At 52.2% G+C, this 12,102-nt stretch overlaps 1 protein-coding gene across 2 annotated transcripts in view; it reads left to right on the top strand.

Annotated features, from left to right (window-relative positions):
• The first annotated feature begins 968 nt into the window (after nt 1-968).
• Nucleotides 969-12,102, top strand: part of FBXW11 (F-box and WD repeat domain containing 11) — a 72,552-nt gene continuing 61,418 nt past the window's right edge. The window contains exons 1-2 of one of the 2 annotated variants that reach the window (XM_082771282.1): nt 977-1,101; nt 8,700-8,779. Coding sequence is in view for 1 of the 2 variants with exons in the window: in XM_082771281.1 (XP_082627407.1) it covers nt 1,057-1,101 (45 nt within the window). In the remaining variant the exon portion in view is untranslated. Of the gene's footprint in view, nt 1,102-8,699; nt 8,780-12,102 lie in introns of both variants that reach the window. The other variant, XM_082771281.1, reaches the window with a different exon arrangement.

Below are 12,102 nucleotides of genomic sequence, written 5' to 3'. Positions count from 1 at the left end.
AAGCTTTGTTTGCGTTTTTATCTTCATCTAACCTAGACTGAAAGGTTCCTCTGGCAAGGGCCATCTGCTAAATTTGCAGACGCTGTGCCCGCTGCCAGTCAGCGAGGCAAGTAATGCTATGTAGGCATCCCCACAGCAGGGCTGCTCAGCGCGTTGCAGGCAGCGGGCTAGTGGCAAGCCCAGCAAAAACGGGACATGGTGGTGAGATGGGTCTGGGGCAGGTGGCTGGGCAGGACTGGATACCTGACATGAAACTTTATTTATTTAATGGTATCTATTTAAAGTTTTAAATAAAGTATTATTAATTAAGTGGTGCTGTGACGTTAGCACCGCGCTCTGCATGCTGAAGTGCCCTATTAGAGGGGTTTGTCTGTAGTGTTTTTCATGGGGGCTGTTTTATTAATGCTGGAAATAAACCTGTGCTGTTTAATATTTTGTTACTTCTACGAAATACCACACTAGTGTACTCAGTGTGTGGAGGGAAAAGGGTCGTTTAAATAAAAATAATAATAAAAAAGCTGTATTTAAACCAAGGGAGCGCTGTGCTGCAACCTCAAGCCCCTCCAGAGTGGCACCGTGGCCCCCTTTCCTTGAGGTTGAGACTGGGATTGGGATTGGGACTGGAACTGGAACTGGGATTGGGACTGGGATTGGGATTGGGGTCGGTGCCGGGTCCCGCCCGCCTCCCGCTGCCCCTCACAGCCCCTGAGGCACCCCCCCCCGCCCCGCGCCGCGAGCCCGCCGCCCGCAGCCAATGAGAGCGCGGCGCCGCGGGGGCCGCCGGGACTTGTGGTCCGCGGGGAGCCGAGCCCGTGGGCGGCGACCAGAGGGGGCGGAGCGGCCGGTGGCGGTGACGCGGTGACGTTGCGTGCGTGTGCGCGTCTGCGCCTGCGTGTGCGTGCGTGCGCGCGGCGGGGGGGGCGGCGGCGGCGGCGGCGGCGGGGCCTGGCCGGGGCCTGGCGGCGGGCGCGGGGCCGGGGCCGGGGCCGGGGCGGGCGGGGCCGGGGGCGCGGAGCGGAGCGGGGCTGGGCCGGGCCGCGCTGCCCGCCCGCCGCCATGGAGCCCGACTCGGTGATCGAGGACAAGACCATCGAGCTGATGGTGAGTGCCCCCCGCCGCGCGGCCGGCACCGGGCCCGCCGCAACCCCCCCCCCACCCCCCCTTCACCTCCCCTCATCCCCCCCCGGGTCCCTCCCGCGCTGCCCCCGGCTGGGCCCTGAGGGGGCTCCCCGGGAGGAGGAGGAGGGGGTTGGGGGGGGGCTCCGGGGTGTGCGCGGGGATGGGAGAGGGGCAAAAAAAAAAAAAAAAAAAGAGATTAAAAAAAAATGAAAGCCAGAACTAACCGAAAAAATAAAATAATAATAAAAAAGGGCACGGGCAGGGGGAGAAGGCCACAAGAAGCGGCGTGGGGGGGGGGCGCTGCGGGCGGAGCGCGGCGGGAAGCGAAAGCGGCCGGCACCGGGACGGGGCCGCGGGGGGGAACGGGGCCGGGCCGGGGCTCTCGGGGCTGGGCCGGGGCTCTCGGGGCCGGCCCCGTTGTGCCGCCGGGCGCCGCTCGCCCTCACGCCCGCAGCCCCGGGCGGTGCCGCAGCGGGGGCCGAGGGGCAGGAGCCGGAGCTGAGGCGCTCCCCGGTGCGCTGGGCTCGGTGGGGACGCCCCCCGTCCTGCTCAGGCGCCTGGCCTGCGATGTGGGGACTTTCTCCGGTGTCACCTGTGCTGCGGGGGCACGAATCCCGAGCCCGCAGCCAGCAGTGAAAGCTGCACCACCGAAGCCCTGGTGGCACCCGCAGCGGTCCCCCCACAGCGGGGCAGGTGGCTGCCGCAGGACGAGGCTGAATTTCCCCTCTGAATTTCCACCGTGAGCACTGAGTTTTCCAGCAGTTTTTCTCCTGCCTGCCCCATTGGCAGCAGGAGGTGCTCAGGTGGCGTTCAGGGCCGGGAGGTTTGTTCACCTCCTTCAGCTTTCCTGCTCGTCTCTGTTGTGAGCCTTTTTACCAGCCTTGTCTGGGTTTGGCCAAGCTGGCAGAAGCAAACACAACTTCTGAACGCTGCTGGTGGTGGCATCCCCCATTTACAGCTGCATCTAGGAGATGCGCTGCTGTAAAGGCAAATGCTCACTGGGTATTAAGATCTTTATTATGTAGAAGAAACTTGAAGAAACATATTTTTCTCTTTTTCAAAACGCATTAATTGTCAGATTTTAGTAGGATGAGCAGTTAATTCTGTAGTTCCCCACAGCAGACAATATTTGCAAAATGTAGGTGATGGTTGAATTTCATTTCAGCCTTAGTGAGGGCTTGCCTAGAACCACTTGTGTTTAAGTGCACCAGCTTCCCTCGAGTCCCTGGAAGCTGTTTGGAACCAGAGACGTGGCCTGAAGGCTGGGTGCCCGCGTGCTGCAGCAGATGAGATGCTCTGCACCGTGTCTGTAGGGCAGCAGGGCAGGAGGAGAGGCGATAGCGACAGAGCTCACAGGGATCTGAGTGTTTGGTGCAGGCTCCTCTGTCAGCTGTGAAGGGCAGCAGGGAATATCCCAAAGGCAGGGATGATCCTAACGGGTAAGACCTAACGGGATGCACTCCTGTTAGAGGATGGCATCGCCAGGAAGAAGATGCGGGTCTTGCTCACTACAGGCAAGGCTTTTCGTGCCTCTCTGCCACAGGAGGTTGTGTTTTGGTGCTTGGTCACTGCCCTCCGAGGCCAGGGATGAGCCGCGAGTCGCAGAGGTGCAAATGTGTGGTGCAGAGGCTCGGAGGGATGAGTACAGTGCAGCTCTGAGTGGCTGAGAAACAGGAGGGAGCGAGTCAACATGTGAATGGCCCAAAAGTTTCAGAACAGGGTGTTCCAGCCCTCAACCATTCCTGCGCTGGATGGATCATTTGCATTTATTTAAAGAAAAATCACTCATGGAAATAATGCCGGTCTATTTTTAAAGCTGGAATCTAAGAGAAATATTTTAAGGTTTTAGAGTGACAACTTCCATTTGCCGTGCGAGGTTCTTGCTGGCGTGCCGCAGTCGCTCTCCTCCTAGGGCAGCTTAAGGCTGGCGATATGTGGTTCTGGCTCTGTAAATCACGCTGTCCAGCCTTCCCAGTGGTGGTGAGCCCGTGATTTAGTTAGGGCATTTCATTTGTAGATGGTATTGGCCTCCCCAGGGAGGTTCCCGCTGCCTGTGCCCACGAGTTCAGGAGGCTTGGGGCCACCAGGGCTGACTTGTGACTGCGGGAGGGCCGGGGTCAGGCGGGCAGGTGCTCTGCTGAGGCACCTGAGCACTGCGCCGTCTGGGCTTACTGCTCTGTGCGAGTGGGCAAACCGTTAGGAAAGGAGGAGGGAGGAGGTAATCCAGACCAGATGGGGGCTAGCCACGCTGCTGGAAGGGCTCTTTCTTCCGCTGGTTGTGATTTTTCTCTGTGGAATTAGGTAACGCTGACCTTTTTGCTCTTCTGAAGCATCAACCTTTGTCCTTGCTGAAGGTGAGGTACCAATGCCGGTTTGTGGAACACCTTTTTTTACCTATAAGTTCAGAGCAGTTTAGGAAATCTGTGCTGTTCAATTCATACGCGTTTGTCTCGAGCGCTCGATAAGAGCCTCGTGTCCCCGTGTTCTCAGAGAGCTTCACCTAACCGTGCCTTTGTTTTACCAGCAGGCTTTCAAAGCAGGGGATAATGAGCCTCTTAGTTCGCCTTGATGTGGTTGTAGAAGAGTTCAGAGGTATGAAAAATACATTTTTTCATACAGGTTAAAAAGTTACACAGACAGGGGTGGAACCGTGCGCATCCCGAGCGTGACAGCCCAGCTCCCAGCCTCCTGTGCCCACCGGCACCTCGGGGAGGCAGCGGGTGTGAATCCGCCCGCTCACCGAGCCCGTTAGCAGCTGCCTGCCTGCCGTGTCCTTGATGCTCCCCGAGCACAGATCCCTCTGCTGCAGCGTTGGCAGATTGAATTCAGCCCGGCGCTGTGGGAAGGCCCTGCCTGGGAAGCGCCCTGCCAGGCTCGTGAGCAGCGTCTGCCAGCCGTGCCTTAACGCTACGCATGCGGAAAGGGTTTTGCCTTTGTTGGCTAGAGTGTCTCCTAAGTGTCCAGCGGCGTTGAAGTGCCTCAGTAAATAATAAATGAAGAACTACAATCGAGTATCTCGCCAAAAGCCTTTTGGTTTCTCCTGGCGGAGCTTGCACGGGAGCTGCCGGCCCTCACGTTCCGCAGGTGACGTCCCAGAGCGAAGCGCTGCGCCCAGGAGCGCTGTGCCAGCAGCCGCTTGGCCCGGGCCATGCCACTGGTGCCTGCAGCTCCGAGGGTTACTGCAGCTGGCCGAGGCTGTGCCCAAAACTCTGTGCAGTTGTTCAGGGCAAAACAAATGGCAGCGTTCTGCTTGGAGGCTGAAAGACGCCTGCTGCACGTGTCTTGGTAGGAACGTGCCCCCCTGTCTCAGTTGGCACAAGCCAAGCAGACAGTTGCACTTGGTTAAGTTTTTCTGATTCCTCTCAGAGGAATCCTTCAAAGAGCTGACTTCAGTGGTGATAGAGATCCAGATGGACTGGGCAGTGATGGGATTTGCATCCGGAACAAAGGCGGTACTGTTGTGGCTCAAATGTCACCGCTCAGATCTTCGTCAGGCTGGGGGCAGACGGGCAGCTCCTGCGCAGGTTCACAAATGTCGCACGAGCTGCTGGCTGTGCTTTCTCCGCTGGGCTAGCAGAGCGTGCCTTGCAGCTGGCTTTTTTTAATCTTCATTAGCTAAACGAGCAGCATTGCGAGCTGCATGCCAGGCCTTAAAGCGTGCAGTGAAAAGCGCGTCGAACTGTTTCATACTGGGGGGGGGAAAGGGAAATGGCTCGAGCGGGTGTCTCGGGAGGCGGTGGCTGGTGAGGAGGCTGCGTGGAGGGCACGGAGGAGCCTTCGGGGCAGCGGATTTAAGGGCTGTGCTGCTGCAGAGGCCATCAGAGTGACAGCCGCGCTTCAGAGTGCCTGTAAGAGGAAGGAGGAATATATAAAGCGAGTAGATTGCTGTGACTTTGGCAGCGGTGCAGAAAATGGGAAGGAAGAGCTTAAGAAAATGAATTAGAGCTAGGCAACTGAATTCAGAGCCAGCAGAGTGATGATGAAATGAGGGAAGTAGACAAAGAAGTGTGGAAAGCTGTATCTTTGGGGAAGGGTTAGATAAAACAATGGGCTGAGGGGGGCAGCGGGCTGGCGAAGGGAAGAGGGGATGCGGCGAACACAGGGATGCGGAACAGAGGTTGCAAATTAAAAATAAACTCATCTGAAGCAGGGATTTGTACGGCGGCAGCCGTCGGTTTGCCCAGATGAAGGAGAACTGCACGTGTTCCCCTTGTAGGGAAAGCTCTGATCTGAAATCTCTTCTAGCCCTCAGTAAGGGAAATCTGCAGTTTTTTTGGGAAACCAAATGCTTGTGTTTCACCGAGGGCTCGCTAAATCTCATTTGAGAAGGAGATTTTTCCCTCGATTCAGTTAAATTATCCAGCGTTACTAAATCTGCCAGCCTTTGTAACAGCAGCGAGCAAACGCGGAGCGGCAGGTGAAGTGACCTCGTTGCCCAAAAAGTGCGGGTAACTGCAGAGCCTCTGGGCTCCTTGGGTACTGGGAAGGTGCCGTGCTGCCTGCGGGCCCTGAATTAGGCTCAGAAACGCGGTGCCTGGCTGCCACCGGGGAGGGGGTGGCACCTCGTGGTGTGCTGCAGTGCCCCTCTGACGGACGGGCTCTTGGGGTGCTCCTGCAAAAAGCCATAAAAACGCACCCGCGCCGTTTGTGCCTCCCAGACCGCGCCGACTGCGTCCCTTCGAGGCGTTCATGTTGCTAAAAATGTGGGTGAGCGGTGAGCATTGCCCCAGCACCCCGGCACACCAAACCGGGCCGGCTTCTTGCAGGCTGTGCCGTAGGGAGGCCTGGCGGTGTCCGCCGAAGGCTGGCCGGACGTTTTGGTTTCGTCTGTGTTTTCTGAACCGCCTCCGCCACTTGTTCAATCAGCACGTTGTGTGTTTTTGATGTGTTACGTTTTATTGCCGTGGAGTTTAGAGGTCACCGTTTGGCTTTTGCGTTTTCAGTTTCAGCTTCCTGCGCTGCTCGGGGTGCTCGTGCAGCGGCGCGGAAGGAAATGGGGCTTGTGGCAAACGTGCCAAGGGGAGACAAACGATGTGTGGGAGAAAATAAGAGACCGTGGCTGCGAGAGGGCTGCTCGGTGACAAGTCGCGTTCTTGTTGTCGTTGCAAGGCAGAAAATAAATTGAAGGGAAAGGAGAATCTGTGCCGGGTTGGTTAAACTAATGCTGATTAATAACAATACTTACATTCCAGCTGTCTTCTCGGGATGATTTCTTCGCACTAATGCCGCTGTTCGTTATGTAATCTGATTTCGCAGTTTGATTTCCATGGTATTGATAATGCTTCGGTGTTCACAGAAAATCCACTTTTTCTGGAAAATCCCTTCCTTCCCCAGTTTCTCGGCGTATTTCTGAGCTCCGTGGTGTGACATCTGACAGCCTACTCCATTTTCCTCTATTACTTTCACACATTTCCCACTATGAGCGGTGCGTGACTGAGACCAGATAATGCAAAAATAATGCAGTGCCTTTTGTGCTTTAATAACAAAAAAAGTGCTGACTTTTTGGAAACTTACTTTGCTTCTCATACAGGCGAAATTAACAACGGGAGCGTTTGGAGGCGTGGTGTTTCTTCATTGCTCGGTTTATCCACATCCCCCAGGAGTTGCATCCCTCTGCTTGTACCCTGCAAAACTGAAATTTCTGTAGGGAACTGAAGAACAATTCTGCTTCCCAGGCCCGCTTTCCTACACATGCAGACAGAAATCTCTAAGATGTAGGTAGGTACCTGCCCCCTGCCAGGAACAGGGACCGACGTGCCTTCAGTGTGAACCAGTAGAAACCTTTTGGGGTCAACTTTTAGCCGTGCAGCACTGAGAAGAGTTGGGGCAGACAGGCAGCTGTATGTTCAGCCTTAGGAGCTGCGTGGCCGCGCTGTAAGTTTCCGGTTGCTGCGAGTCGTTGCGTAGGGAATTTTGGCCCCCAAATGGTGACGACTCGCATCGTGTGCCCTTCTGGGACGTGTGGCTACGTCAGAGCGGCTTGCACAATGCCGCTCTGTTCAAATCTTCTGTCAAGTCATGCCAATTGCAGGGTCTCGGACAAAAATACACGCAGCTTTGTGGAAATCTATGTTTGGAATCTGTTTGCAAAACTGAAGTTACAATTACAGCTTGTGTTTGAGAGAGAATCTTTGAAGCAATTCTATCTGGGCAGCGAAGGACTAGCCAGGGAAACGTGATAGCGGGGCTGTCTCCATCGCTCCGCTGCTTCCAAGAGAAAAATCAGACCAGTGCTGTCACACTCCCTGCCTCTCCTTCTACCATCCTGCTGGCTCCGTTGACTTAGCAAATCAGCACATTTATATAATTTTGATAGCTGTCTTGTTACTGAGCTATATTATGCTCTTAAATTCTGAGTCATATGCCTTGACATCTTAGCGCTTTACTTGGCAGCCTTAAAATTCATAGATTGGGCACGGTGTCAGACTTACAGCCCTGCTCTGCCCTTGAAATGTTGCCCTGTAGCTGTTACCTTACCAGTCACCCTCGGTGAAGATGCTCCTTTCTTCAGGGAGCTCTGGACAGCCGTGCCCATAACTCTTCTCCATCCTTCTCCTTGCAGCTCCTGTCTCGAGGCACAGGGCACTGTTGTGGAGGCCGAGGAATGCTTGGTTCAGTTCTCTGGAGGGACTGGAGAGGAGAGGGAAGGTGGGAGAGGCGGTGTTGACCTGTCCTTCTCTGGATACTGCAGCAGTGTTCTAGGGAGTGCTGTCCCTGATAGGGGAGGTTCTTCTGTAGGTCTGGCCCAAGCCGTTAGGAGATGTGGCTGGGAGGCTCGCAGCCTCCTCACTTTTGGATAGGCTTTTGCTCTTAGTTCTGGCACGGGCACAGTGTGCGCTTCTGCTGGCTTCCTTCTCGTAGGTGTTGCAGCCAAAGCCACTTCACATCCGTCGTTCTTGACTCTGAGCACGCTGCTGAAGTGCTGGCTGAAGCCCCTTCGCCATCTCGCTTAGTGAGGGGCAGCTTTCCCTTACCTCGCTCAGGGGGAGCGTGCCTCACCTTGCTCCTGGGTGCAGGACCTGCTGCAGAGCCGCAGCGATGCTGAGGAGCTCCTGAAGTCAGTGCTCGCCTGCAGGTCGTGTCTTGAAGGCTCCATCTTTGTGCAGCTGGTACGTAAGGGAAGTCAGATCACTCTGGGTCTGGAAAAAGGGAGAGAATCAGGGCAGTGATGTGCTCTAGAGCACGTGGATGGCAGTGAGGAGAAGTGGAGGTGCTTCGCAAAGCTGTGTGCTGCCACTCTAGCGGTCCTTGGAGCGGAGGACGAAGCTTTAGCGTTTGCTCCGCTGTTTGCCCTGTAGTTTCTTCTCGTCTTCCTTAATCTTGGCCAAGCGAGCTGCTGCCCAACACCCTTGTTTTAGGATGGGTTGACGCAGGGTGCGGGACAGAGCGATTTCTGGTCCGTGAGCCCGTTTCTCTGTCTTAGATCCACCAATCCGATGACCCCACTAACGCAGTTGTTGCGGACCGGCAGGGTGTGTAGGCTGCTCGTCTAACAGCGCTAGCAGTACGTGATGGGGATTTCGTTCACGAAAGCAGTAGGTGCACCAAGCTGAAGATGATTGGCTGCTCTCTTTTAACAGACAAGTCTGAGAAGGAAAACCCATTCGAATCCCCTTTCATTCTGGATTGGTGGATCTGAAGCCCAGAAACAAAGTTTCAGGTAAGAAGTCACCCTGTACTATCTCTTGCTGCTTCTGCTTAGATGAGTTTGTCCGCAAATTCAGTATCCTGCTTTAACTGCTTCATGTCCCTTACATACTAGAGCTCACCCAGGTAGCTGCTGAGGCGAGTTTAGAGTAAGAGAAGGCCCAGCCAGTGAACACACACATCAGTAGGGAAGTGCAGGTCTGCCCTGCAGGACGGCCCTAGGACCTGCAGAGCTAGGTAGCAGTATCTGCAGATAAAGGGACACTGAGCAAACAGCTGACAAATCTCGCTTCTGAAGGGAGAAAGCAGCCTTATCAATGGCTTTGTTGAACTTCTCAGTGGAGTTCAGAGAGTAGTAGCTATCTGCTCTGATTTCTGGCCCTGTTTTCTCATGAGAGCTTTAGGGAACTCGCTCCAGCTGTTTGTGTTACGAATCCCAGTAGCTTTACCCCGTGGACGTGCCGCCTGAGATGGTGTTGTGGGCAGCGCATGGAGTCAGCCTGGTAAATCCTTAACGAGGTCTCAACTGCAAGTCCTGGTGGTGGTGTTTGAGAGCAGCGCTGAGCCAGCCCTAAGGCAGGGTTTCAGGGAGGTGCCTCAGAGCTGCAGCAGGTTTGTTTCAGAGCAGGGGAGCGTGCTCGTATTTGGAGTCCCCTTACCGAGACTTTGACGTGACTAAAAGGCTACCAGATGATATCGTAAGGATGAGTCTGGGAGGCGTTTGGCTCCCAGATCCCTGGCTGAGAGAGCAAAAAGTGAAGTACCTTGAACACCTGGTGTGAGTGTGATTCACCCCTCCTAACGCCCTGCTGTACTCCAAGGTAGCGCTTCCATGAACCCGGCCACTTACTGCTAAAGTTAGTAGGAAGCAGGTACGCCTCGATTCCTTCTGATGTTAATAGCCATAACGCTAAGCTGCTTGAGTGCTCTCTTGTAGACAGCCATTAAAACAAACGTGAAGGCCTCGGTATTTAACATACTGTAGAAGAAACTCTTGTAGGTGCTGTTGATATCACGGACTGCGTTAGCTGCGCGTTTGTTTTGCTGGTGTGGTATTTTGTGCAGAAATTAGCCTTGCATTTAATTGATGAATACATCTATAACAAATTATTTGTGCACAGGATACTGTTGTTTCCTGGCCTGGTTTTCTGAGTACTTGAATTTTATTTGGTTAGGGTGGACAAGACTTGGGCACGCTTTTCTAGTACAATTCTTAAAAAAAAAAAAAAAAAAAAAAAAAAAAAAAAAAAAAAAAAAGTCTGAGGGAAAATCAACGCTTGTTAACCTTAGTCTGCCACATTTCCTGCAGTCTGTTCTAATATCAAACTGAGTTTGTCCCGTGTGCTGACCAGTTTCACCCGGTGAAATAAAATCTTCCCATGGAGCATTTCCCCTCGGGGCGTGCCCTCCTCTGAACTGAGGGAACGGGGAGACAGAAGTGATCTCGACATCTTTAATGATGAAAACTGAAACAAGGAAATAATTTAAATACACTGGGGGTGGGTGAAAGGGGAAGTGTAATTGCGTGCTCCTGCTGATTAAGATCCCCAGCGTTAGGATATTTAATGTTGTATGAAGTGCTTAGCTGTTGGAAACCCGGAACAGTTCTGCCAAAGGCTCAGCTGAACCTGTGTGGAAGTTTGTGCAGGTTGGAGGCTCAGTTCTTGTCTGGGTTCTGGATCTTGTTTTTTTAAAAGTAAAATGTAACCTGGCTTTCAAAGGCTGTTTAAATGCCCCTCTGCAACATTTAAAATACAGACACCGAATGCAAATCTACCATTTTACTATGTACTAAGCCTGGAATTCATACTTATTTAAACTAGGCAAGTTAAACTGCACGCTGCCTTGTCCAGGCTGTGTTTTTAGATCAGGTTAATGTTTTTGTTAGATTGTGTTAGTCCCTGTCCTTGAAAACTGAATTCAGGAAGAGTCTGAGCCAGCTCGTACAGTTTTAGGCAAGCTTCATCTACAGTTTCGTGAGTATTCAACTTACTTTAAAGTTTCTACTATTTCAGTTGGCAGTGCTAGGTCTTTTTCCAGTTATGATTTACTATTAGCAGGTGTAGTGCTGTCTGTAGATGTCTGTAGCACCTCTGTTCCTCCTGCATAAGAGAGTAAGAAAGCCAGTTTTCTTTCAAAATGGCTTTTTTATATAATGTAGGACGTGCTAGTGCAGCAAGGAATACTGTAAGTCAGAAGTTTTGCAATTGTTGGAATTGGAGTGTCACTGTATGAAGGAAGCAAAGCTTAACCTAAAAACTGTGTGTTTTGGAAAATTTAGACTGCTTTCAGTTAACAATGAAGAGTGACTACAACGTAAATGTATGAGGGTTTTCTCTGTAGTCTTCTGTGTCCTCCTGAAAACAAGATGCTGCATCTCACGAGTCTTATTCTGATGAATAAATTATAACGGAGTAAGGTTGTTGTTATATGCAAAGAAAGCACTTAATCTCTTCTCCACTGAATCCGTGTTCCTTTTGTAGCGTTCATTTTGTTGTAGCAAACGCATACTTTGATCTTCAGGAGCAGAGCGGGACTGCATTATTGATCACGCTTCTGTGAATTCATTGCCCTATTAGAAGAACTGCGTGGTAATGGAAAATAATTTATCAGATAAATTTCTCCTCATTTGCCTTGCTTTATATTTCCTAATTTCTCACTTAGTGTTTTCCTCCAAATGCAAGAAGCTTACGTGCAGAACTTGAATGACAATTGGGAGGTTGTACCACTGAGCAATGTGAATGGCAATCGTTTTTCTGAATAGATTTTTCTAATGCAAGAGTGACTCAGCTATTGGTTTCCTATTTTTTGAATGATCTACTAACAATAAAGGAAAAATCAAAAGTATTTTACAAGAGAAGATGAGCTTACTGCTCCGATACTTATTTTCAAGAAACTCCTTTTTAACTTCCCTAGTTCTCCAAAGCACAGAAAGAAACCCAAGAGCAAGCTCAATCTTTTGTACAAGGACAACTTTCTTGACCTGAGAATGCAGCTGTTCTTAAAGCAGAACATGTGAGAGAAACTCCTTGCATTTTGGAAATGCATTGTAAGAATGGTACTCGGACAGCCTTCCAAATCAGACACTCAAGTCTGGACGTGAGATTGCATTTTGTCTGTGGAAAAGGTAGTGATGCGATGCCACCACTTCCAGCTTGTATGGAGCATGTGAGCACACCCATCTCTCAAGGGACATCTTGGTTTTGAAATGAAAAAGAGTACGAAGTACTGCTATTGGTCTCATCCCAGTTGTTTCGTTTCAGAGTACCTCAGCAAAGGTACCAAGCGTGCCAAAATGTGCAGCGCAGTGAATGTGGTACCGTGCCAAGCCAGGCT

Source organism: Aythya marila (genome assembly GCF_965140915.1).
Source record: "Aythya marila genome assembly, chromosome: 14".
NCBI classification, from domain to species: Eukaryota; Metazoa; Chordata; class Aves; order Anseriformes; family Anatidae; genus Aythya; species Aythya marila.
The sequence above is the reverse complement of the archived record's forward strand: the minus strand, read 5'-3'. Positions and strand labels throughout refer to the sequence as shown.